This window comes from Mobula hypostoma, chromosome 10 (genome assembly GCF_963921235.1).
Source record: "Mobula hypostoma chromosome 10, sMobHyp1.1, whole genome shotgun sequence".
NCBI classification, from domain to species: domain Eukaryota; kingdom Metazoa; phylum Chordata; class Chondrichthyes; order Myliobatiformes; family Myliobatidae; genus Mobula; species Mobula hypostoma.
The window spans coordinates 29,722,283-29,748,315 of record NC_086106.1 but is presented as its reverse complement, the minus strand read 5'-3'; the positions used below and the strand labels follow the sequence as shown (position 1 = coordinate 29,748,315).

At 47.8% G+C, this 26,033-nt stretch overlaps 1 protein-coding gene across 4 annotated transcripts in view; it reads left to right on the top strand.

The window, feature by feature from the left end:
* LOC134352767 (zinc finger protein 239-like) overlaps positions 1-26,033 on the top strand; it is a 30,765-nt gene extending 4,732 nt beyond the window's left edge. For 2 of the 4 annotated variants that reach the window (XM_063060202.1, XM_063060203.1), the window contains exons 3-4: positions 1,899-1,994; positions 22,143-26,033. In XM_063060202.1, coding sequence (XP_062916272.1) covers positions 23,020-24,111 — 1,092 coding nt within the window. In that variant the 5' untranslated portion in view covers positions 1,899-1,994; positions 22,143-23,019 and the 3' untranslated portion in view covers positions 24,112-26,033. Of the gene's footprint in view, positions 1-1,898; positions 1,995-6,274; positions 6,502-19,001; positions 19,098-22,142 lie in introns of those variants that run through there. The other 2 variants (XR_010019459.1, XM_063060204.1) reach the window with 2 other exon arrangements.

Sequence of the window (26,033 nt, the reverse complement as noted above, 5' to 3'; positions counted from 1 at the left end):
TCGCCATCTTCGATTCGGCCCACAACAGCAGCATTTCATCTGCCTCATCAGTCTAGTTCAAGATTCAGGATTGTTTAATGTCATTTCCTGTACACAAGTGTAAAGGAAAGTGAAATAATTGTTACTCCAATCTGATGCAGCACAAAAAAACCCTCAAAAAACAAGGACCCAATAATAATTTTTTAAAAATACAATAACTATAAATACCTAAGATAGCTTATATACATAGATCGATTGTATGTCCATACAGTGATGATAGGCTGTTCATAAGGTTGCTAAAGGAAATGATAAAGTTGTGGTGGAGGTGTTGATCAGCCTTACTGCTTGGGGAAAGGAACTGTTTTAAGGAAACAAATTGAAGCAGCAGAGATGTGGTTTTTGAGGAGGATGCAAAGAATATCATGGACGAAATGAATATCTAACGAGGATGTCATGAACAGAGCAAGCACAAAAAGAGAAATAGTGTATGAGATCATGAAAAGGCATCGTAACTTCATTGGACATGTGATTAGGAAAGGGGAGTTAGAATGCACGGTAATTATGGGAAAGATTGAAGGGAAGAAAGCAAGAGGAAGACAAAGACAAATGATGATGGAGATTGCAGCCAGAGAATTGGAAATGAATACCAATGAATTGATCCACTTGACCCGAAACAGGAGTGTGTGGGCCATGGCAGTCAAAGCTCAAACTGGGCACGGCACCTGATGATGGTGGTGGTGGTGGTGGTCCTGGTGTGGATGTAGCTTCCTCCCTGATGGGAGTGGGACAAACAGTCCATGAACATGGTGGGTGGGATCCTTCGTGATGTCACTGGCCCTTTTCCAGCACCTTTCTGTGTATACATCCTTGATGGTGGGTAGGTTGGTCAGTGATGCATTGGGCAGTTTTGACTACCCATTATCATTGTGAGTTGTGTTGTATGACATCATCATTATGTGCCATGTCATATGACATCATCATTATGTGCTGTGTCATACAATGTGAGTGATCATGGTCTTACCACGACCATGATTGTTCTTGGCAAATTTTTGTATGAAATAGTTTGCCATTGCTTTCTTCTGGGCAGTGTCTTTACAACACAGGTGACCTCAGCCATTATTAATACTCTTCAGAGATTGTCTGCGTCAGTGGTCACATAACCAGGATTTGAGATAGGCACAGGCTGCTCATACAACCATGCATTGCCTTCTCCCGTGGCTTCATGTGACCCTGATCTGGTGGGGGGGGGGGGTGGTTACACAGGTACTACATCTTGCTCAAGGGCAGCCAGCAGGCTAGCGAAGCCTTACACCTCCTTTGGTAGAGACGCATCTCCTCCCCGCCATCCTACACTGATTATATGTGTAAACAAAACCAAGCCTATCAAAGGAAATCTAAAATTTCAAATCAGTACGTAACGAGACATGAACAACTTCTCTTAAACTTCTGGCAAAAGCATTCTTGTTATGAAAAGCAATATCTAATACTCTCTGAATATTTGGCCAACCCGTACAGATGTGTGGTGGAAAGTGTGCTGACTGGCTGCATTACGGCTGGTTTAGGAACTCCAATGTCTTTGAGCAGAAAATCTTAAAAAAGCTAGTGGATTCAACCCAGTACAACAGGGGTAAAAACCCTCCCAACCATTGAGCACATCTACGTGAAATGTAGCTGTAGAAAAGCAGCATCCATCATCAAAGATCCTCACCACCCAGGCCGTGCTCTTTTCTCACTGCTACCATCAGGTGGAAGATACAAGAGCCTCAGGACTCACACCATTCGGTTTAAGAACAGCTACTACCCCACAGCCATCAGGCTCCTGAACAAAAGGGGATAATTACACTCATTTAAGGACTGTTTTATCTTATTATTTCATGCTCATTATTTATTGCTAGTTATTTATATCTGCATTTGCACAGTTTGTTTACAGGTTAGTTCCTGTTTACAGATACTGTTGCATAGATTTGCGAAGTGTGCCCACAGAAAAGAAATCTCAGAGTCATGTGTGGTGACAGGTATGTACTCAGACAATAAATTTTACTTTGAACTTCGAACAGTCTACCCACCAAAACTTTGAAATTCATATGCAAGTATACACAATCACCAGTTTCCCCAAATGCCAGCTCCTCGGCTAAGTTTGGGAAATTCATAGCCAGAATAGAGATACTCACATTTTTTTACCTCTTGATCTGGATTCCATATGGCCAGTTTCAATTTCAGATGTTCCTCTCTCTCTACCAAATCAACTCTAAAGGGAAGAAATAAAATAAACACAAATGGACAAAGTAGAACTAAGTCCATGTTTAGACTTTCAGAACCTCGAATAATCAACTAATTTCAAGAGAGAAAAACTTTGAATAAACAATTTGAAGAATAAAGAGGAAGACAAAGTAAACAAAAGGGGGCCTCATCCCTTCTAAAAGAAACACCACTTTGTAAACATAGGTGCTCGTGCTGATCTACTTCATAAAAAATAGTAGGGCCTTTCATTGGGAGAATAGGGTTAATTCAGCATTCTCCCAATACAGATTTAACAAACAAACAAGTTCAATTCACTCGTGCACTTCATGCATTCTCTCTCTCCTCTCTCTCTTTCCCACCTCTTACCTTTCTCTCTATCTCGTTCCCATACTGCTCTCTTCCTATCTATCCCCTTCTCTTTCCCCTCTCTAGCTTTCTCTCCCTTTCTATCTCTCCCATCCCTCTCTCTCTCTATCTCTCCCATCCTTCTTTATCTTTTCTATCTCTCACCCCCTTTCTATTTCTCTCACACCTCCTCTTTCCCCCTCTCCCCTTGCCCTCTTTCTCTCTCTCTCTCTACTCTTCCCCTCCCCTCTCTTTCTATCTCTCTCCCCTCTCTCTCTCTAAAAACTAAAGCTGATTTCTCCCAAAGCCTGTCTTGAAAAAAGACGGGTAGCATTTGTTTCCGTTTGTTTGCCGATTAAAGCCTGGGATATGGTTGATGCCCTTTTTCTTCATCTGCGTGATCTTCTCCCCACCACCAACCGCTCCCTTTTCTTACCGTGCCGACTGCAACCAGAACTGTGCCGGGCTTATAAAATCTCATTCACTTTCCGGAACATCTCACAATCCCCCTGTGATTTAAGCAACTCTTCCTATAACTCAAAGAACCCCTTCTCCCTGACTCGCAGTATGTCCTCAGTTCGGGTAACTTTTTGCCTGGGAGCTCTACGCCGCTGTTCCGAGTTCTGATTTTTTAACCCTCTCTGCCCTGCCTCTGTCAAGTCACACAACAGTCACTTTTCTCTCTCCATTCCCTTCTTATCCTCTCCACCGTGCGTTCTGATCTTCCTGTTTTTTATAAAATCTAATCATGCCACTTTTAGGTATATATCCCCCCAACTTTAGTACAATATTCAGAGGCAACCCCTCCCCCTGCCACTGATCCTCTGTATCGACAGGTAGGTCCGTACAGCGCAGAGTTGCCGGCTAATCTCCCGGCTCCGGCCTGCCAGTATTCAGTGACAACCCCTTCCTCCTATCCCACCCCGCCTGGATTCTGTCACTGATTTTCCTACCGGTGTAGTGCTGATTTTCCTACCGGTGCAGTGCCAATTTTCCAAGCTTCAGCTCCCCGACTCACGTAACGGATTTACTGTTTCTTTCGGTTCCAGTCCGCCGCGCCGTAGCGTTAGTTCCTCCGGTTATCCGAACTTCTCTCCATCAACGTCCCGGATTCCCAGCGCAGTGGTGCTCCATTCGGCCAGCATTCCGGGCTCCTGCTCACAGCGCCAAATGGAGACGGAAAGAATTCACAGTCACGCACACAAAATGCTGGGAGAACTCAGCGGGTCAGGCAACATCTATGGAACTGAATAAACAGTCGCCATTTTGGGCCAAGACCCTTCATCAGGACAGTCCTGGGGTTTTACAAAGCTGTGGCTTGGATAGTAACCATGACTTTACTACAGTTTGTGGCTCGGCCCAGTTTCAGGCTTTCACTACCTGGTACCAACCCTGCAGGGGCCCCTTTATCTCTCTGCTCCATACTCTCTCTCTCTCCCTCCCGTGCTACAGAGCCAAGGATTTACTGTCCCCGCTTTTCTTCACGTACGTGGAAGGGACACCTTGGAGTTTACCTCAATCCTATTCCAAGGCCTCATGAACGCCTCCTTTTCTTTCTTTTTGTATTAACACACAGTTTGTTGTCTTTACACGCTGGTTGTTTGGCCGCCTTGTTGCATAAGTCTTCCGTTGATTCTGTTGTGTTTCTTGTATTTACTGTAAATGCCCCCAAGAAAATGAATCTCAGGGTTGTATATAGTGACATATCTGTACTTTGATAATAAATTCACTTTGTACCAGTTTTTGTACTTTGTAGCTCTCAAGTCCTTTTTCTCAGCTACTTCCTGGCTACCTGACGAGTCCCGATCGATTGTTGCTTCATAAACCTACCTTCCACATGACTAACCATGTCAACTTCTGGTTCCTACATGTGTCCCTGCCTAAACTGGACAAACCTATTCAGAACCCTATGCAAGTGTTTCCTGAATAACATCTGCGCACCCATTGTACATTTCCCTGACAGCATCCGTTCCCAGTTTACACCACCAAGTCCCTGCCTGGTAGCATCATAATTCACCCTTCCCCAGTGAAGTACTGTCCCATGCTGTCTGCTCCTATACCTAAACTAAAAGTCAGGAAGTCTCAGAAACGCTCACCCGCCAAGTGATCTGTCACCTGACCAGGTTCGTTGATGTATTAGATCCGGACTGTTCCCTCCTCCAGTCGGCCTGTCCCCGTGTCGCATTAGGAATCCCTCTTGGACACATGTAATGGATTCTGCTCCGTTTAAACCTTGTGAACTGAGGAGCTGCCACTGAACATCAGGGAAGCTGAGGTCACCCATGACAACGACCCTGTTATTTTCGCACCTTTCCAAAATCTGCCTCCTGATCTGCTCCTCAGCGTCTCTGTGAAAGGGGGTGTCCATAGAATACTCCCAAAAGAGTGATTGCTCCCTCCCACCCACACGGACTGAGTAGACAATCCCTCCATGGTGTCTGCCCTGTCTGCAGCTGCGGTACAATCCCCGATCAGCAACTCCACTCTCCCACCTCCCTGTCCCTTTTGAAAGTTCTAAACCCCAGGACACCCAGCAGCCATTCCTGCCCTTGTGACAGCCAAGTCTCTGTAGGGCCACAACGTCATCATTTCAGGTACTGGCCTGTGCTGTAAATTCATCGCTCTTGTTCCTGATACTTCTTACATTAAAGTAGACACTCTTCAACCCGTCCAGCTAACTACATTTTTGGCCTATCATCCCTCACAGTCTCTCTGCATGTTGCGCTCCATCCTCTGACCTAACACTCTGGACGAGTGGAACCCTATCCCAGGTAGGGTGGCAGGAGGATGGGGTGAGAGCAGATGCACACCCACCGCCCCACCAGCCTCCGCGTCCGAGCACATTATCCTCCACAGCTTCCCCCATCTCCAGTGGGATCCCACCGCCAAGCACATCTTTCCCTCCCCCCCCCAACTTTCTGCTTTCCACAGGGATCGCTCCCTATGCAACCACCTTGTCCATTCATCCGTCCCCACTGATCTCCCTCCTGGCACTTACCCATGCAAGTGCCACGCCACCTCCCTCACTACCATTCAGGCGGCCCCAAACAGTCTTCCCGTGAGGCGGCACTTCACCTGGGAGTCTGTCGGGGTCATATACTGTGTCCGGTGCTCCCGGTGTGGCCTCCTGTATATCGGTGAGACCCGAAATAGATTGGGAGACCGCTTCGCCAAGCATCTACGCTCCGTCCGCCAGAAAAACCGGGATCTCCCAGTGGCCACTCATCTTTAATCCCACTTCCCATTCCCATTCCGATATGAGCATCCATGGTCTCCTCCATTGTTGTGATGAGGCCACACTTAGGTTGGAGGAAGAATACCTTCTATTTTGCCCAGATAGCCTCCAACCTGATGGCATGAACATCAATTTCTCAAACTTGTGATAATACCCTCTTCATCGTTCCCCATCCCTTTTCCCTCGCTCACCTTATCTCCTTGCCCGCCTGTTGTCTCCCTCTGCTGCTCTGGTCCTTTCTCCTTTCCTTTTTTCCATGGCCTTCTGCCCTCTCCTGTCAGACTCGTCCTCCTCCAGCCCCGTATCTCCTTCACCCATCAACTTCCCAGCTCTTAACTTCATCTCTCCCCTCCCGGTTTCACCCATCACCCTCTCTTTCTCTCCCCCCACTTTTTAAATCTACTCCTCGGCTTTTGTTCTCCAGCCCCGCCGAAGGGTCTTGGCCTGAACCATCGATTGTACTCTTATCCACAGATGCCTCCTGGCTTGCTGAATTCCTCCAGTATTTTGCAAGTTTTGCAACAGATGTGCACTGAAGGGGAAGTAAACCTGAAGCTACTCTAAGCATAATGAACTACCAAGTCCAGTTTGTTGTTCATTGTTTAAAAGAAATAAAAGAACACACATCAATGAGTTTTATTTCTCAGAAACTCTGCAGCAACATGTCATAATATCAATCTTTTCACAGTTTATTAAAGTTATTAAACCTTTTCCATTCTGTTTAAATTCCTTTCTGCTCTGGTAGCAAAGGAAATGTGCGCTCACACCTTAGGGGGAAAATTGGTTCTTATTCCCCTGCAAACCTAGTTTAAACCCTCCACAACACACATCAAAGTTGCTGGTGAATGCAGCAGGCCAGGCAGCATCTCTAGGAAGAGGTACAGTTGACGTTTTGGGCCGAGACCCTTCATCAGGACTAACTGAAGGAAGAGCTAGTAAGAGATTTGAGAGGGGGAGGGGGAGATCCAAAATGATAGGAGAAGACAGGATGGGGAGGGACAGAGCCAAGAGCTGGACAGGTGATCGGCAAAAGGGATATGAGAGGATCATGGGACAGGAGGTCCGGGGAGAAGGAAAAGGGGTGGGGGGAACCCCAGAGGATGGGCAAGGGGTATAGTCAGAGGGACAGAGGGAGAAAAAGGAGAGAGAGAAAATGAATGTGTGTATATAAATAAGTAACGGATGGGGTACGAGGGGGAGGTGGGGCATTAGCGGAAATTTGAGAAGTCAATGTTCATGACATCGGGTTGGAGGCTACCCAGACGGAATATAAGGTGTTGTTCCTCCAACCTGAGTGTGGCTTCATCTTTACAGTAGAGGAGACCGTGGATAGACATATCAGAATGGGAATGGGATGTGGAATTAAAATGTGTGGCCACTGGGAGATCCTGCTTTCTCTGGTGGACGGAGCATAGATGTTCAGCCAAAAGATCCATACTGCGTCCGGCGCTCCCGATGTGGCCTTCTGTATATTGGCCAGACCCAACGCAGACTGGGTGAAAATCTTCTCTTAAACCCTCCACAACAGGTTCAGCAAACCTGCCTGCAAGGACGTTGGTCCGTCTCGATTTCTGGGGTAACCGTAACTTTCGTGCAGGTCATACCCTCTGCAGAAGAAATCCCAATGATCATTGAATCAGAAACCCTGCACCCTGCACCAATTCTACAGCCATATCATCCCATTCTCACCCTCACTGTTGTGTGGCACAGGTAGCAATGCCGACATTACTACCCGTGAGGTCCTGCTTTTTTAGCTTCCTTCTTCGCTCCCTACATTCGCTCTTCAGGACCCCAGCCCATTTCCTACCTATTGCATTGGTACTAATATGTACCTTGACTTCCGGTTTCTCCCCTCCCCCTGAGGATTCAGTCTGAGACATCCTGACCCTGCCATGGGCCATCTGAGTGTCTTTCACGCCCAACAGTATATCCCTGTCTGTTTCCCTTAATTAGGGTTGCCAGCTTTCTCACGCCCAAATAGGGGTCAGAAGTAGCAGTCAAATACAGAACAGAGAACATAGAATAGTACAGCACAGTACAGGCCCTTCGGCCCACAATGTTGTGCCGACCCTCAAACCCTGCCTCCAATATAAGCCCCCACCTTAGATTCCTCCATATACCTGTCTAATAGTCTCTTAAACTTCACTAGTGTATCTGCCTCCACCACTGACTCAGGCAGTGCATTCCACGCACCAACCACTCTCTGAGTAAAAAACCTTCCTCTAATATCCCCCTTGAACTTCCTACCCCTTACTTTAAAGCCATGTCCTCTTGTATTGAGCAGTGGTGCCCTGGGGAAGAGACACTGGCTATCCACTCTATCTATTCCTCTTATTATCTTGTACACCTCTATCATGTCTCCTCTCATCCTCCTTCTCTCCAAAGAGTAAAGCCCTAGCTCCCTTCATCTCTGATCATAATGCATACTTTCTAAACCAGGCAGCATTCTGGTAAATGTCCTCTGTACCCTTTCCAATGCTTCCACATCCTTCCTATAGTGAGGTGACCAGAACTGGACACAGTACTCCAAGTGTGGCCTAACCAGAGTTTTATAGAGCTGCATCATTACATCGCGACTCTTAAACTCTATCCCTCGACTTATGAAAGCTAACACCCCATAAGCTTTCCTAACTACCCTATCCACCTGTGAGGCAACTTTCAGGGATCTGTGGACATGTACCCCGAGATCCCTCTGCTCCTCCACACTACCAAGTATCCTGCCATTTACTTTGTACTCTGCCTTGGAGTTTGTCCTTCCAAAGTGTACCCCCTCACACTTCTCCGGGTTGAACTCCATCTACCACTTCTCAGCCCACTTCTGCATCCTATCAATGTCTGTCTGTAATCTTTGACAATCCTCTACACTATCTACAACACCACCAACCTTTGTGTCATCTGCAAACTTGCCAACCCACCCTTCTACCCCCACATCCAGGTCGTTAATAAAAATCACGAAAAGTAGAGGTCCCAGAACAGATCCTTGTGGGACACCACTAGTCACAATCCTTCAATCTGAATGTACTCCCTTCACCACCACCCTCTGCCTTCTGCAGGCAAGCCAATTCTGAATCCACCTGGCCAAACTTCCCTGGAACCCACGCCTTCTAACTTTCTGAATAAGCCTACCGTGTGGAACCTTGTCAAATGCCTTACTAAAATCCATATAGATCATACCCACTGCACTACCCTCATCTATATGCCTGGTCACCTCCTCAAAGAACTCTATCAGGCTTGTTAGACACGATCTGCCCTTCACAAAGCCATGCTGACTGTCCCTGATCAGACCATGATTCTCTAAATGCCTATAGATCCTATCTCTAAGAATCTTTTCCAACAGCTTTCCCACCACAGACGTAAGGCTCACTGGTCTATAATTACCCGGACTATCCCTACAACCTTTTTTGAACAAGGGGACAACATTCGCCTCCCTCCAATCCTCCGGTACCATTCCCGTGGACAACGAGGACATAAAGATCCTAGCCAGAGGCTCAGCAATCTCTCCTCTCGCCTCATGGAGCAGCCTGGGGAATATTCCCTCAGGCCCCGGGGACTTACCTGTCCTAATGTATTTTAACAACTCCAACACCTCCTCTCCTTTAATATCAACATGCTCCAGAACATTAACCTCACTCATATTGTCCTCACCATCATCAGGTTCCCTCTCATTGGTGAATACCGAAGAGAAGTATTCATTGAGGACCTCGCTCACTTCCACAGCCTCCAGGCACATCTTCCCACCTTTATCTCTAATTGGTTCTACCTTCACTCCTGTCATCCTTTTGTTCTTCACATAATTGAAGAATGCCTTGGGGTTTTCCTTTACCCTACTCACCAAGGCCTTCTCATCCCCCCTTCTTGCTCTTCTCAGCCCCTTCTTAAGCTCCTTTCTTGCTTCCCTATATTCCTCAGTAGACCCATCTGATCCTTGCTTCCTAAACCTCATGTATGCTGCCTTCTTCCACCTGACTAGATTTTCCACCTCACTTGTCACCCATGGTTCCTTCACCCTACCATTCTTTATCTTCCTCACCGGGACAAATTTATCCCTTACATCCCGCAAGAGATCTCTAAACACCGACCACATGTCCATAGTACATTTCCCTGCAAAAACATCATCCCAATTCACACCCGCAAGTTCTAGCCTTATAGCCTCAGAATTTGCCCTTCCCCAATTAAAAATTTTCCTGTCCTCTCTGATTCTATCTTTTTCCATGATAATGCTAAAGGCCAGGGAGTGGTGGTCACTGTCCCCCAGATGCTCACCCACTGAGAGATCTGTGACCTGACCCGGTTCATTACCTAGTACTAGATCTAGTATGGCATTCCCCCGGTCGGCCTGTCCACATACTGTGACAGGAATCCGTCCTGGCCACACTTAACAAACTCTGCTCCATCTAAACCCTTGGAATTAATCAGGTGCCAATCAATATTAGGGAAGTTAAAGTCACCCATGATAACAACCCTGTTATTTTTGCACCTTTCCAAAATCTGCCTCCCAATCTGCTCCTCTGTATCTCTGCTGCTACCAGGGGGCCTATAGAATACCCCAGTAGAGTAACTGCTCCCTTCCTGTTCCTGACTTCCACCCATATTGACTCAGAAGAGGATCCTGCTACATTACCCACCCTTTCTGTAGCTGTAATAGTATCCCTGACCAGTAATGCCACCCCTCCTCCCCTTTCCCCCCTCTCTATCCCTTTTAAAGCACTGAAATCCAGGAATATTGAGAATCCATTCCTGCCCTGGTGCCAGCCAAGTCTCTGTAATAGCCACTACATCATAATTCCATGTATGTATCCAAGCTCTCAGTTCATCACCTTTGTTCCTGATGCTTCTTGCATTGAAGTACACACATTTCAGCCCTTCTACCTTACTGTCTTTACACCGTTTATTCTGCTTCTCTTTCCTCAAAGCCTCTCGGTATGTCAGATCTGGCTTTACTCCATGCACTTCTTTCACTACTCTATCACTCTGGGTCCATCCCCCTCGCAAATTAGTTTAAACCCTCCCGAACCATGCTAGCAAACCTACCTGCAAGGATATTGTTCCCCCTTGAGTTCAGGTGCAACCCATCCAATCTGTACAGGTCCCACCTTCCCCAGAAGAGATCCCAATGATCCAAAAATCTAAAAACCTGCTCCCTGCACCAACTCGTCAGCCATGCATTCAACTGCCATCTCCTCCAATTCTTACCATCACTGTCACGTAGCACTGGCAGCAATCCTGAGAACACCACCCTTGAGGTCCTGTTCTTCAGCCTTCTGCCTAGTTCCCGAAACTCACACTTCAGGACCTCATCCCTCTTCCTGCCTATGTCGTTGGTCCCAACATGTATCACGACTTCTGGTTGCTTTCCCTCTCATACCAGGATGTCGTGCACCCGGTCAGAGACATCCCGGACCCTGGTACCTGGGAGGCAACAAACCATGCGGGTGTCCTTCTCACGTCCACAAAATCTCCTGTCTGCTCCCCTGACTATAGAGTCTCCAATGATGACAGCTCTCCTCTTCTCCGTCCCACCCTTCTGCACCACCGGCTCAGACTCAGTGCCGGAGGCCCTGCCACCGTGGCTCACACCTGGTCGGTCATCCCCGCCAACAGTGTCCAGGATGGTAAACTTATTATTCAGGGGAATGGCTGCAGGGGTGCTCTGCACTACCCGTCTGCCCACCTTAGCTTTCCCCCCTCTGACTGTCACCCAACGACCTGCTTCTGACAGCCTTGTTGTGACTTCCTCCTACCACTTGTGCTTACCCCGAGAAAGACTACTATGACCATGAAGCCTTGCACGGGCACCAGTGTGCGGATGCGTGACGTGCACATACATGTATGTGCCGATTTTTTTCTACAAATCGGTTTTGGTTTAATCTTCCCGATTCTGATACACTGTACCTACATTATTTCTGATTTACATGGTTTACATGATATTTATTATATCATTCCTGCTTTTACTATATGCTAGTGTTATTTTAGGTTTTATGTGTGATTGGTATGGTTTGGTAGGTTTTTTTTGGGTCTGGAAACGCTCAAAAATTGCTTCTGTTCATTACGCCATTTCGGCTTACAAACGGTTTCATAGGAACGCTCTACCTTAGTTGGGGAAATACGGGACAAGGGTGGTCCCGTATGGGACAAACCAATTTAGCCCAATGTACAGGATGTCCTGGCTCATAAGGGACAGTTGGCAACCCTATCCTTAATATTGAATCTCATCACCACAACACATCTCATCTCCCTCTTCACTTCTGAGCCACAGAGCAAAGCTCAGTGCTATAGACCATGTGGCTCTCCATTGGTAGATAGACCCTCCCCCCAGCCTGAATAATATCCAATGGGATAAACTTGGTATTGAGGGAAGTGACCACTCTGCGCTCCCTTTCTCTCTCCTGACAGCTACCTGTCTCCTGCAACTTAGGGGTGATGGTCTCCGTGTTACTCTTCATTGTCTCAAATCTGTAAGGCATTCGGCTCCAGCTCTGGTTCCCTAACATGATCTACAGGAGCTATATAGATCATCCAGATGCACTTCTCGTAAATGTGGCCACCAGGGACACTAGAGGTCTCCTGGGCTTCCCACAACAAGGAAACAAATATTTCAAACCACCTATTTGTGTAGTAAAGAGGTTATGGCATTTTGCAGGACTCAGCGGGTAGCCATGGGCACCTGCATGGGCCCCAGCTATGCCTGCCTTTTTGCTGGCTATTAGAACAGACCATGTTTGAAGCTTTCCCCAGTAATCCTCCACAACTCTCCCTCTGCTACATTGATGACTGCATTGGTGCTGCTTTGTGCACCCCATGCTGAGCTCGTCAATTTCATCAACTTTGCCTCTAACTTCCAACCTGCCCTTAAATTCACTTGGTCCATTCCTGACACTTCCTTCCCCTTTCTCGATCTCTCTGTCTCCATCCCTGGAGACAAACCATTAACTGACATCTTTTATAAAACTACCGATTCCCGCGGTTAGCTTCACCATACCTCTTCCCACCCTGTCTCCGGTAAAAAAGTCATTCCCTTTTCTCAGTTCCTTCGCCTCTGCCACATCTGTTACCAGGTGGCAGCTTTCCTTTCCAGAACATCCGAGATGTCCTCCTTCTTCAAAGAACTGGGGTCCTCTCCCTCCACTATTGATGCTGCCCTCACAGGAATTTCCACCATTTCCCGAGCATCTGCGCTCACCCCTTCTTCTCGCTGGCTTAACAGTGATAGAGTTCTTCTTGACCTTACCTATTACCCACGAGCCTCTGCATCCTTCACATTACCCCCTGCAATTTCCGCCATCTCCAAAGGGTCCCTACCATTAAACATCTTTACCTCCCTCCCTCGCTCTGCTTTCTGCAGGAATCACTCCCTCCGTGATTCCCTTGTCCCTTTGTCCCTCCCCACCTATCTCCCTCCAGGCATTTATCCCTGCAAACGGCCAAAGTATTGCACCTGCCTGTTCACCTCCTCCCTCACCTTCATTCGGGGTCCCAAACAGTCCTTCTGGGTGCGGCAACACTTAGCCGGCGAATCTGCTGGGGTCGTCTGTTGTGTCCAGTGCTCCCGATATGGCTTCCTCCATACTGGTGAGACCTGTCATAAATTGGGGACCGCTTCGTTGAGCACCTCCTCACCATCTGCCGAAAGCGAAACTTCCCGGTGGCCAAACATTTTAATTCCCATTCCCATTCCCGTTACGACGTGTTGGTCCATGCCCTCCTCTTGTGCCAAGGTGTGCCACCCTCAGTGTCGAGGAGCAACACCTCATATTCCATCTGGGTGGCCTCCAAACTGATGGCATGAATATCAGTTTCTCCTTCTGGTAAAATTTCCCTCCTCCTTCTCTCTTCTTCTGTTCCCCACTCCGGCCTCTTACCTCTTCTGCTTCACCGTGGGTCCCCTCTTCCTTCCCTTTCTCCTGTGGTCCACCCTCCTCTCCTATCAGATTCTTTCCTCCCCACCTACCTGACTTCACCCATCACCTCACCTTCCCCCCACCTTCTTATTCTGGGGTCTCCCCCATCTTCCTTTCCAGTCCTGAAGAAGGGTCTTGGCCTGAAACATTGACTGTTTACTCTTTTCCATAGATGCTGCCTGGCCTGCTGAGTTCCTCCAGCATTCTGTGTGTGTTGCTTTGGATTTCCAGCAACTTCAGAATTTCTGGTATTTTGTAATACTCTTAGCGGCCTCTTTATTAGGTACCTGCCGTCGAGTGTACTTTTGTGGCCTTCTGCTGCTGTATTCCATCTATTTCAAGGTTCAGTATGTTATGCATTCAGAGATGCTTTTCTGCACATCATGGTTGTAACACATGGTTATTTGAGTTACAGTTGCCTTCCTGTTGACTTGAACCAGTCCGGCCATTCTCCTCTGACCTCTCTCGTTAACACAGAACTACCACTCACTGAATAGATCTTGTTCCTCGCACCATTCTCTGTAAACTCTAGAGATTATTGTGTGTGAAAATCTCATTTTCTGAGATACTCAAACCACCCTGTCTGGCACCAACTGTCAGTCACTTAGATCGCATTTTTCCCTATTCTTATGTTTGCTCTCAACAACTGCACCTTGACCATGTCTGCGTGCTTTTATGGATTCAGTTGTCGCCACGTGAGTAGCTGATTACATTGGCATTAGCGAGCGTGCATAAGAACGTAAGAAGTGGGAGCAGGAGTCTGCTCCGCCATTCAATAAGATCACGGCTGATCTGACCGTGGATTCGTCTCCACCTACCTGCCTTTTCCCCACAACCCTCAATTCCCCTACTATGCAAAATCTATCCAGCCTTGTCTTAAATATATTTACTGAGGTAGCCTCCACCGCTTCCCTGGGCAGAGAATTCCACAGATTCACCACTCTCTGGGAAAAGCAGTTCCTCATCTCCGTCCTAAATCTACTCCCTCGAATCTTGAGGTTATGTCCCTTAGTTCTAGTCTTACCTATCACAGTCCTGCCTCTATCTTAACTATACCTTTCATAATTTTGTATGTTTCTAGAAGATCTCCTCTCATTCTTCTGAATTCCGGTGAGTACAGTCCCAGGCGAGCAGATGTACCAAATAAATTGGCCACTAACTGTATAATCAGCAAGCACAGAGAATTGTCAGTCCAATGGGAATAGAGGAAGTTGGGAAATTGGGAATATTTTCAGGTTTGTAAAGGTAGTGAGGTGCCAAATGGTTCAACCCTGGGACCATGATCTAGAAGATGATGACATCAGGAGCATTTTGGTTGCATCGTGGAAACACCAATGCCCATAAACGGAAAACTCTACTGAAAGTAATGGACACGGCAAAGACCCCTTCCCCACCGTTGAACACATGTACAAGGTGCGCTGCCACAAGAAAGCTAGAGACTGTAAGGAAGGAGGACGGCCCAGAGTGGAAGCGGGGGGGAGGATCCGGAGAAGGGAAGTATGGAAGGGAGAAACCCAGACACAGGAGGGGAGAAGGAAAATGGACCGACCAGAGTTGAGGTGAAAGGGAAGGTACACAGAGACAGTGTGTAGGCGCATCTCAGTGGAGGAGGGAGTGGGAAGGTGACCCCCCCCAGCAGGGGAACAAGGGATGAAGCGCAGGGTCAACCAGGACCTCAGTGTGGAGCAAGTTTCACTGGGTACCATTCAGATCCTGCTGTTACATTCATTGGTCTGTACTCCCAGTTCTCATTCCCTTGGTCAGTACGGAATCTGCCACACTGCATCCACACTCTCCCTGTACCTCCCCCCCCCCCACCGCACCAGTCTTTGCTGATTTCGCTCTGGTATCCAGCCCCTACTGTTTCCCCACTCCCATCTCAGGGCTGCAGACGACAGACACCCGACCCGTCTCTGTAAAGAGGCGATGCCTCGTGAGGTCAGAGTCCATCATTGACAACCCCACCCTCCAGCACTTCCCCTCCACCCTCAGATTCCTGAATGGTTGATATCACCACCCCTCTATTCCTCTTTTGCACGATTTCGTCATTGATCTTTGTGGCGTCTGGTAATTTTCATCTCATCATGGAACTGCTGCCAGAAAACGACAAATTTCGAGACATATATCAGTGATAATAAACCTGATTCTGCGGCACTTCGAAGCCACCAAAATTGTCCATAATGTTGAAAAGAGTTGGGAAAAAGAAGTAAATCCCCACTGTATTCCCCCTCGGCTGTGATGATTATGGGATGGGGAATATCTGAGCTCAACTCTTCTGTCTACAGGAAGTCACACAGGGAAAACAAGGGACACCAGTCAGCCATGGCATGGCAAGGGTTAAGACAGTCTGCAGCTAAACTGAGCAAGGAGCTTGGGAGAAATGCTCCCTTTGTACAGCACGGACACCAGGGACACAAGCAGACCAAAGCAGGAGAAAGGAGATGATAGGGTGAGAAGCACACATTTTCCAATGGACAATTACTCTAATTAAAACTAAGGTATAATTGGCCACTTTTGATCAGATTAAATGTGTTGGCGCATGGCCAAGTGGTTAGGGTGTTGGTCTAGTGATCTGAAGGTCGCTAGTTCGAGCCTCAGCTGAGGCAGCGTGTTGTGTCCTTGAGCAAGGCACTTAACCACACATTGCTCTGCGACGACATCGGTGCCAAGCTGTATGGGTCCTAATGCCCTTCCCTTGGACAACATCGGTGGCGTGGAGAGGGGAGACTTGCAGCATCGGCAACTGCCGGTCTTCCATACAACCTTGACCAGGCCTGCGCCCTTTCAAGATGCAAATCCATGGTCTCACGAGACTAACGGATGCCTATAAATGCAAATGAAGTAAATCGCATGCAGTTTTGTTGGTTATTAATACGTGTAAGAATGTTTCATGATTGGTACTCTATGTATGTAAATACATGTTCACTCAGTCACTCGGCATTCAAGATGAGATAGTAAATTGGATTAGACATTGGCTTTGTGGGAGAAGCCAGAGAGTGGTAGTAGATGGTTACCTCCCTGACTGGAGGCCTGTGACTGATGTGTGCTGCAGGGATCAGTGCTGGGTCCGTTGTTGCTTGTCATCTAGATCAATGATCTGGGTGAACTAGGCCAGCAAATTTGCGGATGACACCAAGATTGGGGGTGCAATGGACAGTGAGGAAGGTAATCACGGTTTGCATCAGGATCTGCACCAGCTGTAAAATGGGCTGGAAAATGGCGGATGGAGTTTAATGCAGACAAGTGCGAGGTATTGCACTTCAGTAGGACAAACCAGGGTAGGTCTTACACGGTGAACGATAGGGCACTTAGGAGGGTGTAGAACAAAGGTATTCAGGAATAGAGGTCTACAATTCATTGAAAGTGGCATCACAGGTGGATAGGGTGGTGAAGAAAGCTTTTGGCACGTTGGCCTTCATAAATCAAAGTACTGAGTACAGAAGATGGGATGTTATATTGAAGTTGTATAGGACATTGGTGAGGCTAAATTTGGAGTATTGTTTGCAGTTTTGGTCACCTGCCTGCTGGAAAAATGTAAATAAGGCTGAAAGAGTACAGAGAAAATTTAGCAGGGTATTGCCGGGACTGGAGGACCTGGGTTATGAAGAAAGATTGAATCGGTTACTTTACTTCTTGGAATGTAGAAAATTGAGAGGAGATTTGAATTGACTTTGAATTGAATTGACTTTATTTCTTACATCCTTCACATACATGAGGAGTAAAAATTTTTACTCCATCTAAATGTGCAACGTTCAGCTCACAGTAAATTGTGATAAATAGCAGAGGGGTGGTGGTGGTGGAGCATCAAGGAAGCTCACCTCTGTCCCAGGATACTGACGGGCTTTTACCGCTGTACCACTGAGAGCATACTCACCAACTGCATCTCAGTGTGGTACGGCAATTGTCCCGTATCGGACCGCAAAGCACTCCAGCGTGTGGTGAAAACTGCTCAGTGGATTATTGGCACCCAATTGCCCACCATTGAGAACATCTGTGCGTGCGCAGCCCTCCGGTGAAAGTGATATCGTATCCGTTAAATAGGGGCCGTGGACAATTCTGATTTGATGGAGACAGATGTGAAAGCACAGAGGAACATCTGGAGAAATTTCTGAAATGCAGGTTTGCTGCTGTTGGTACTGCGCGATCAAGAATCTTCCAGAGGGAAGGCCTCAAAATCCCCGGCTTTGCCTGCTGTTGGCGACTGAGATTGAGGTCGAATCATTCGGATAGAGATGGTGCTCGGTACTCGGTGTCAGAGAGCTGATCGGAGGCTTTTCGGACGACTCAGAGTCGGACTGTGGTTGGGCATGGCAGGGAGAGTTTTTCTTCCTTCTCCCGTCTGCGTGAGATGTGGGACATTTGAGAGACTTTGGACTTTTTACTGTGCTTATGGATTTCTTCATCAAGTTATGGTATTGTTGCACCGTTGTAACTATATGTTATAATTATGTGGTTTTGTTAGTTTTTTTAGTCTTGGTCTGTCCTGTGTTTTGTGATGTCACATCGGAGGAAATATCATTTCTTAATGTATGCATTACTAAATGACAATGAAAGAGGACTGCATGTCTTCATAATCTAAACGCAGCCTGGGCAGGGCGAAAAGCATTATCAAGGATGCATCTCACCCTAACCATGAACTTTTTACTCTCCTCCCATCTGTTAGTTGCTACAGGAGCCTCTGCTCCCGCACCAGCAGGTACAGGAAGAGCTTCTTCCCTGAGGCTGTGACTCTGCTGAACCTCACACCACAGCGCTAAGCAGTATTGCACCCATATTGTACTGTCTCAGTATTTTTATATTTGTGTGCTGTAGCACTTACTTTTTATTCGCAGTTATTTTGTAAATAACACTATTCTTTGCATTTCTGGTTAGATGCTAACTGCATTTCATTGGCTTTGTATCTGTACTCGGCACAATGACAATAAAGTTGGATCGAATCTAATGTAATCTAAAAGGAAGAGGGTTAAGAGTGCACCATAGGGACAAGGGAGAGGGAGGACTCACACGAGAGGGGCGGGCAGGCGGAAGGTGGTGATCCAGATATAGGGGAGGGGGTTGGTTGGGAATGAGAGAAAGGGACAGTGGGAGGTAGTGGGGGTTAAGGATGCCAGTGAAAGGGGGCGACACACAGATGGGGGAGGGAGGAATGTTGGACCCAGAAATGGGATGGTGATGGACGAGTGAGATCAGAAAGCAGCGAGGAAACTGTAAAATGGTGACAGGCGCTGTATAAATGCAAGTTGACGCAAGGATTATTCCCCGCAATGCAGAGCGCATGCGCCTGACGTCGGCCGTGGCGCCACCAATCGTACAGTCCGGTTCGGCCGCGGTTTGGAGACCGGGGTCGGCTGCCGGCTTCATCAACATCAAGGGGCCGCCCCCAGCGGGGGAAAGGACCGGTACGGGCGCCTCAAGCATTGCGAGCTTCCGCGATGATGTTAAACCCTCCTTACCCCCATCTTCCAGAGCCCGCCCTGGGACTATCGGCCCCGAGTCTCCATTGCCGACCCGAAGCGTACAAGACTGCGCATTCTGTCGTGCGCGGGATTCTGGGTAACGAGGCGGCCATTGATTCCATAAGGCCCGGTGCGCGGGCAAACGATTTGTGAGCTGGCGGCGAGGCTTCCAGACCTGCCGAGCTCTCCATACCCAAATCTCAGCACCCAGCGGCTGGAGCTGGAACTTAGACCGGATAAAGAGGAACTGAGTAGATAAATAACTGCTAGCAAATAAAGAGAAAAAAATCTCATCTAGATAAAATAAGGGGAGGATGAATGAAGATTCAGTGTATCTCGTTAACATATATTTGGGTAAAGGGGCCTATTTCTGTGCTGTATCTCTATGATCCTAACATCGATTTATGGGAAGAAAATGATGATTGCAAAATAGAAATAGATCAAAAGATTAGGAATAAAGGTTATTTCTATGTTAGGGAAATAAATAGAGCAGTGGATTACTTTGTAAATGACTACAGATTCAGAAGTGAGGGTGTTCAGAGAGACCTGGGAGCTTTGTACATGACTCAGTGAAAGTGAATGTGCAATTAAGGTGGCAGAAGGTATTACAAAATAATTTAAATATATAATGCTGCAGTTACACTCAGTGGCCATCTTATTAGCCACCTCCTGTACCTAATAACGTGACCACCAAGTATATGTTTGTGATCTTCCACTGCTGCAAGGTTTGATGTGTTGTGCATTAGGTAATGCTTTTCTGTGCACCGCTATTGTAACGCATGGCTATTTACGTTACCATTGCCTTCCTGTCAGCTTGAACCAGACTGGCCACTCTTCTCTGACCTCTCATTAACAAGGCATTTTTGCCTACAGTACTACTGCTCAGTAGATTTTTTGCACCCTTCTCTGTAAACTCTAGAGATTGTTACATGAAAAAATCCCAACAGATCACCAATTGCTGATATACTGTGGGTAACAACAATCATTCTACAATCAAAGTCACTGGATCACATTTCTTCCCCATTCTGATGTTTGGTCTGAACAACCATTGAACTTTGTGACCATGTCTGCATGCTTTTATGAATTGAGGTGCTGTCTTCATCATTGGCTGATTAGATCCTAGTGAGATGGTTTCTGGAATATTGCATGTGAGCGTGATCTCCATCCCAGCCTGCGGTAAGAGTCCACCCTAGACGGCCCTCGAGGTTGAGTCTGTGAGTGCAATTAAGGGAAAGATCAATGGATGTTAAGGTACCTGGAATGGGCTGCCGGGGAAGTGATGGGAAGCAGATACAACTGGAACGTTTAGACAGATGTGTGAAAGGCAGGGAATGGGGTCAGATGGATCCTGTGCAAGGGGACGGGATTAGTTTGGATCGGCATCACGGTCAGCACAGACATGGTGGGTCACAGGGCCTCTTCATCTGCTGTACTGTTCTGCTCTCCATACTGAGGGGCGAAAGAAATGGGGTCAGTGCAGGGAAGATGCAGCGAAGGAAGAGATCAGAGGTAAAGTGATGAATCTCACGCTGCCCCCTCTTACATTGTTCTCCCAATCTCGTCTAAAACCAACCCATCGATTTTGAACATCTCTTTTCTGCTCGTTGGGAAATCTCACTGACTGCTCCAGTCGCTCCAGATAATTATGATCCCCGTGACATTACAGTTGTATTACAATCTCACAGATCCCTCGATGTCCTTCCTGATGGACCAGCAGAGGCCCAGTCGATGATTTGTAAAGATTTCGGAATCAAGTTTATCATCACTGACGTGTGTTGTGAAATTTCTTGTTTTGTGGCAGCAGTACAGTGCTATTCATTACATATACTATATGTTACAATCAGAAATGTATATTAAAAATTAAATAGTGGAAAAAGAGAGCATAAATGAGGAGGTGTTCATGGGTTCGTTGTCTATTGAGAATCTTGATGGCAGGGGGAAGGGAGCTTTCCCTAAAGATTGAGTGTATCTTCAGGCTCCTGTGGCAATGAGAAGAGGTCACGGGTGGTGAGGATCCTTAATGATGGATGGCTCTTTTTTGAGGCATTACCCTACGAAGATGCCCTCGATGTTTACAACCTTGTGCAGCTTTTCCTAATCCTGCACAGTGGTCCCTCCATACCAGATGGTGAAGGAACCGGTTGGTATGCTCTCCGTGGTGCATCCGTAGAAACTTGCTAGCGTCTCGGGTGACAAACCAAGTCTCCTAATGAAATATAGCCGCTTGGCATCATGTCTTTGCTTCTCTGCTACAACAGTGTGTCAGCTGTGAGGTGCCCGTGGAACAGGAGGAGAGGCAAAGCCTCATTGCACCAAGTTAAACAGGGCAATCACACCATCCAGGGCATTAGAGCACTGTTTGCCCAGGATGGTGTTTGGGAGCCAGACGTTGCTGCCTCATGTCCTGGCCAGTAATGTTGTTTCCCCAATGATTAAAAGATCCCTGGTTCACCATCAGGCTGGTTTTTCATGTAGGACCTCAGTGCAGGAGTCCACTTCCTCGGCTCCTGTGCAGCCCAAAGGTGCTTCCTTATCCCTTGTGGATATGTTCAATAACTCCAACTCCATTGCGATCTCGACAGAGAATTTCAAAAGTTTGTGTCCAGGGATTTCTAATCTTTATGCAGTGATCTGAGATCGGAGTGTGAACTAATTGACCTCTCTGCCCAGTCCTGTGCTCAAGTCTCTGGAGCTGGACACAAGCACCCTGATCCTGACCCAGAGGCAGGGTAATCATAGAGCACTACAACATGGTAACAGGCCCTTTGGCCCATCTACTCCTTGTCAGCTGCCCATTCACCGCTATCTGAACCATAGCCCTCCCTAACCCTCTCATCAATGTACCTGTCCAAAGTTCCCTTTAATGCTACAATTACAGTGTCATAACCAGACAGCCAGCAACTGAGTCACAGCTGACCCAGGAGATTATAGTGATCTGCTCTGAGTCACTACCCTGTACTTACTGATGCTTTTTGTAATGTTTTACAGAACATCAAATGTGGAGGAATTGCGACTGGGTATCTCAGATGGAATATCACATCAGATCGACACCCCACTCAGCTCCCCAGCACCTGAATATCATCGGCCTGTGAACGTGGAAGGAGAGATGCTGGTTTGTTTCACTTCAGACCCCAGGCAGTGAGGGCTGTTGCAGGGCACCAACCGTAACACATTGGGGAGACGATGTCCTCAGCGACGATGAGAGAAACTGTTGACGTGAGGTCGGGAACCAGTTGCAGAGAAGCCGTGTAACTTCTTCCAGCCTGTGAAGGAGCGGGCAGTGATCACTCCAGTGCAGATTGGGAAAGGAACACCCACTGCAACGAGAGACCGTGTGTGACACGCTGGGGGAGGTGAGCTGACCTGATCTGTGACCGGGAACGTGTTCACCACATCCTTGTTTCTGCACCAGTGAAACGTTCCTTCTTTTGACTGAGATAAACTTGATCCATTTCCCTGAGAGTATTCCCATGTTCTTTCCACCTGTTTCCATTTGAGGACAGTAATTAATTTGGCCATCTTTTTACTGACTGATCACTGAGATCCTGGGGAAACATTGTCTTCCTGCTTCAGGCGCATGTAGGAACTCACTCGGAGGCACGGGCAGATTCACACCGGGAAAAGCTTCTCTGCATGCAGGAAAGGATTCACTTGCCCCATCCCTCTTGGTGATACACTAGTGAGGAGCAGCCGTTCATCTGCTGCTAGTGGGACAAGCGGTTCATTCGGTTGTCCAGCCTACTGATACAACCAGCAGGGAGAGACTGTTCACTTATCAAAGTGCGGAAAGGGATTCACTCGGTCGTCCAGACTGCTGATAGACCAGCAAATTCACGCTCGGAAGAGACTGTTCACCTGCTTTTGGATGTGGGAAGGGATTCACCCGAAATCCGGCCTACTGCCTCACCAGTGGGTTCACACCGGGGAGAGGCAGTTCACCTGCTCCGAGTGCAGGAAGCAGCTCACTTGTTCATACAGCCTTCAGATGCACCAACAAACTCACATCGGAAAGAAGCCCTTCACCTGCTCTGAGTGCGGGAAGGGATTCACTCGTTCATATGATCTTCTGACGCACCACCGAATTCACACTGGGGAGAGGCCATACATCTGCTCCGAGTGCGGGAAGGGATTCAATCAGTCGTCTGTCCTGGTGAGGCACCAGCAAACTCACACAGGGGAGAGGCCGTTCACCTGCTCCGAGTGTGGGAAGGGATTCGCGCAGTCGTACAACCTACTGATACACCAGCAAATTCACACTGGGAAGAGACTGTTCACTTGCTCCAAGTGTGGGAAGGGGTTCACCCAGTCGTCCAACCTGCTGGCTCACCAGTTGGTTCACACCGGGGAGAGTTCCTTCAACTGCTCTGAGTGTGGGAAGGGGTTCACCCAATTGTCCAAGTTGCTGGCTCACCAGCGGGTGCACACTGCGGAGAGGTCTTTCAACTGCTCCGAGTGCGGGAAGGGGTTCATTCGGCCGTCTGAGCTCCTGAGGCACCAGCAAATTCACACCGGGGAGAGACCCTTCATCTGCTCCGAGTGTGGGAAGGGGTTTACTCGGTCGTACAATCTTAAGGCGCACCAACGAACTCACACCGGGGAGAGGCCTTCCACCTGCTCCGAGTGCGGGAAGGGATTCTGTCAGTCACATGACCTCCTGCTGCACCAACAAATTCACACTGTGGAGAGGCCATTCACCTGCTCTGAGTGTGGGAAGGGGTTCACTCAGTCATACAACCTACTGATACACCAGCAAATTCACACCGGCGAGAGACCGTTCACCTGCTCTGAGTGTGGGAAGGGGTTCACCCAGTCGTACAGTCTACTGATACACCAGCAAATTCACACTCGGAAGAGACTGTTCACCTGCTCTGAGTGTGGGAAGGGATTCACCCAGTCATCAAAGCTGCTGGCTCACCAGCGGGATCACAGCGGGGGGAGTTCTTTCAACTACTCCTAGTGTGAGAGGGGGTTCTCCCAGTCATCCAGATCACTGGCTCAGCAGGCTGTTCACTCCGCGGAGAGGCCTTGTATCTGCTTTGAGTGCGGGAAGGGATTTACACGGTCGCATAGCATATGAGAGCTTAAATATGCAGTACTTACGTGAGGCATTTAAACACTTTTGCTGATGACACAGCAGTGAGTTCACAAGTGACTGTGGGAACTGATTCTGCAGTTATTGCTGCTGTTGATCACATCCAGGTTTGGACCCTGGTTATGGGGCACATTTGGGTTGTTTCCCCCTTGAACTGCAGGTTATACCCTCTGGAGCATAGTAGGTTGGGGTGTCACCCATGGAGGTTTATAAAGTGATGAAGGGCATTGGTATGGTGGATAATCACAGAGGTTTATCAGGGTAGGGGAGTGTAAAACTGGAAGAGGGGACCAAATGTAGTGTATCTAAATTGAGTGGAGAAGCAAATTGTGCAGACGCTATGAAGAGTCTGCAGAGAGATATAGATAGGTTAAGTGAATGGGCAAGGGTCTGGCAGATGGAGTACAATGTTGGTAAATGCAAGGTCATCCACTTTGGTAGGAAAAATGGAAGATCAGATTATTATTTAAATGGTAAAAGACTGCAGCATTCTGCTGTGCAGAGGGACTTGGGAATGCTTGTGCATGAATCACAAAAGGTTGGTTTGCAGGTGCAGCAGGCTATCAAGAGGCAAATGGAATAATGATCTTCATTGCTAGAGGGATTGAATTTAAGAGCAGGGAGGTTATGCTGCAGCTATACAAGGTACTGGTGAGGCCGCACCTGGAGTACTGTGTGCAGTTCTGGTCTCTTTACTTGAAGGATAAACTGGCTTTGGAGGTGGTGCAGAGGAGGTTCACCAGGTTGATTCCAGAGATGAGGGGGTTAGACTATGAGGAGAGATTGAGTCACCTGGGACTGTGCTGGAATTCAGAAGAATGAGAGCAGATCTTATAGAAACATATAAAATATTAAAGGGATAGATAAGTTAGAGGCAGGAAAGTTGTTTCCACTGGTAGGTGAGACTAGAACTAGGGGACATGGCCTCAAGATTCAGGGAGTAGATTTAGGACAGAGATGAGGAGAAACTGCTTTTCCCAGAGGGTGGTGAATCTGTGGAATTCTCTGCCCAATGAAGCAGTGGAGGCTACCTCAGTAAATATATTTATGACGAGGTTGGATAGATTATTTGCATAGTAGGGAATTTAGGGTTGTGGGGAAAAGGCAGGTTTGTGGAGTTGAGTCCATGGTCAGATCAGCCATGTTCTTATTGAGTGACGGAGCAGGGGCAATGGGCCAGATGGCCGACTCCTGCTCCTGCTCCTAATTCATAGGTTGTTATGTTAGAGGATATTGGTTTCAGGTGAGAGAGAGAGAAAGATTGAAATGGCTCATTGGGGGCAAGTTTTTCACACAGAGGGTGGTGGGTGTCTGGCTCACAATGCTAGAGGGAGTGGTAGAGGCAGGTACAATTACAGTGACTGAAAATCATTTGGACAGTTTCATGGACAGGAAAGGTCCAGAGGGATGTTGGCCAGATGCTGGTCAATGGATGAGTTCAGGTCACAACTAGTCAGTCTGAGGCAGTTGGGCTGGAGGACTTGTTTCCATGCCTTCCACCTCAGACTCTGTCTTGTCTTCACACAACCCACTGGTATGGACATTGAGGTGGGGTGGGGCATCACCCTGATGTCACTGTGGTGCACTCTTCCCCCCTCCCACCCATCCTGACCTTGACCCCTCAGGATTGTCACATACCAGCTGCCCTCAGTGCTCGGGCTCATTGTGTTTTATCCCAATCCCTGCCCCTTGCTCTGACCCCCCGCTTCTCCACACTACCCTGCAGTGGGGTCACTCATAGCAAAGCATAGTGTGGGGGGGGGGGGATTATTCACAGCTCGGGAACA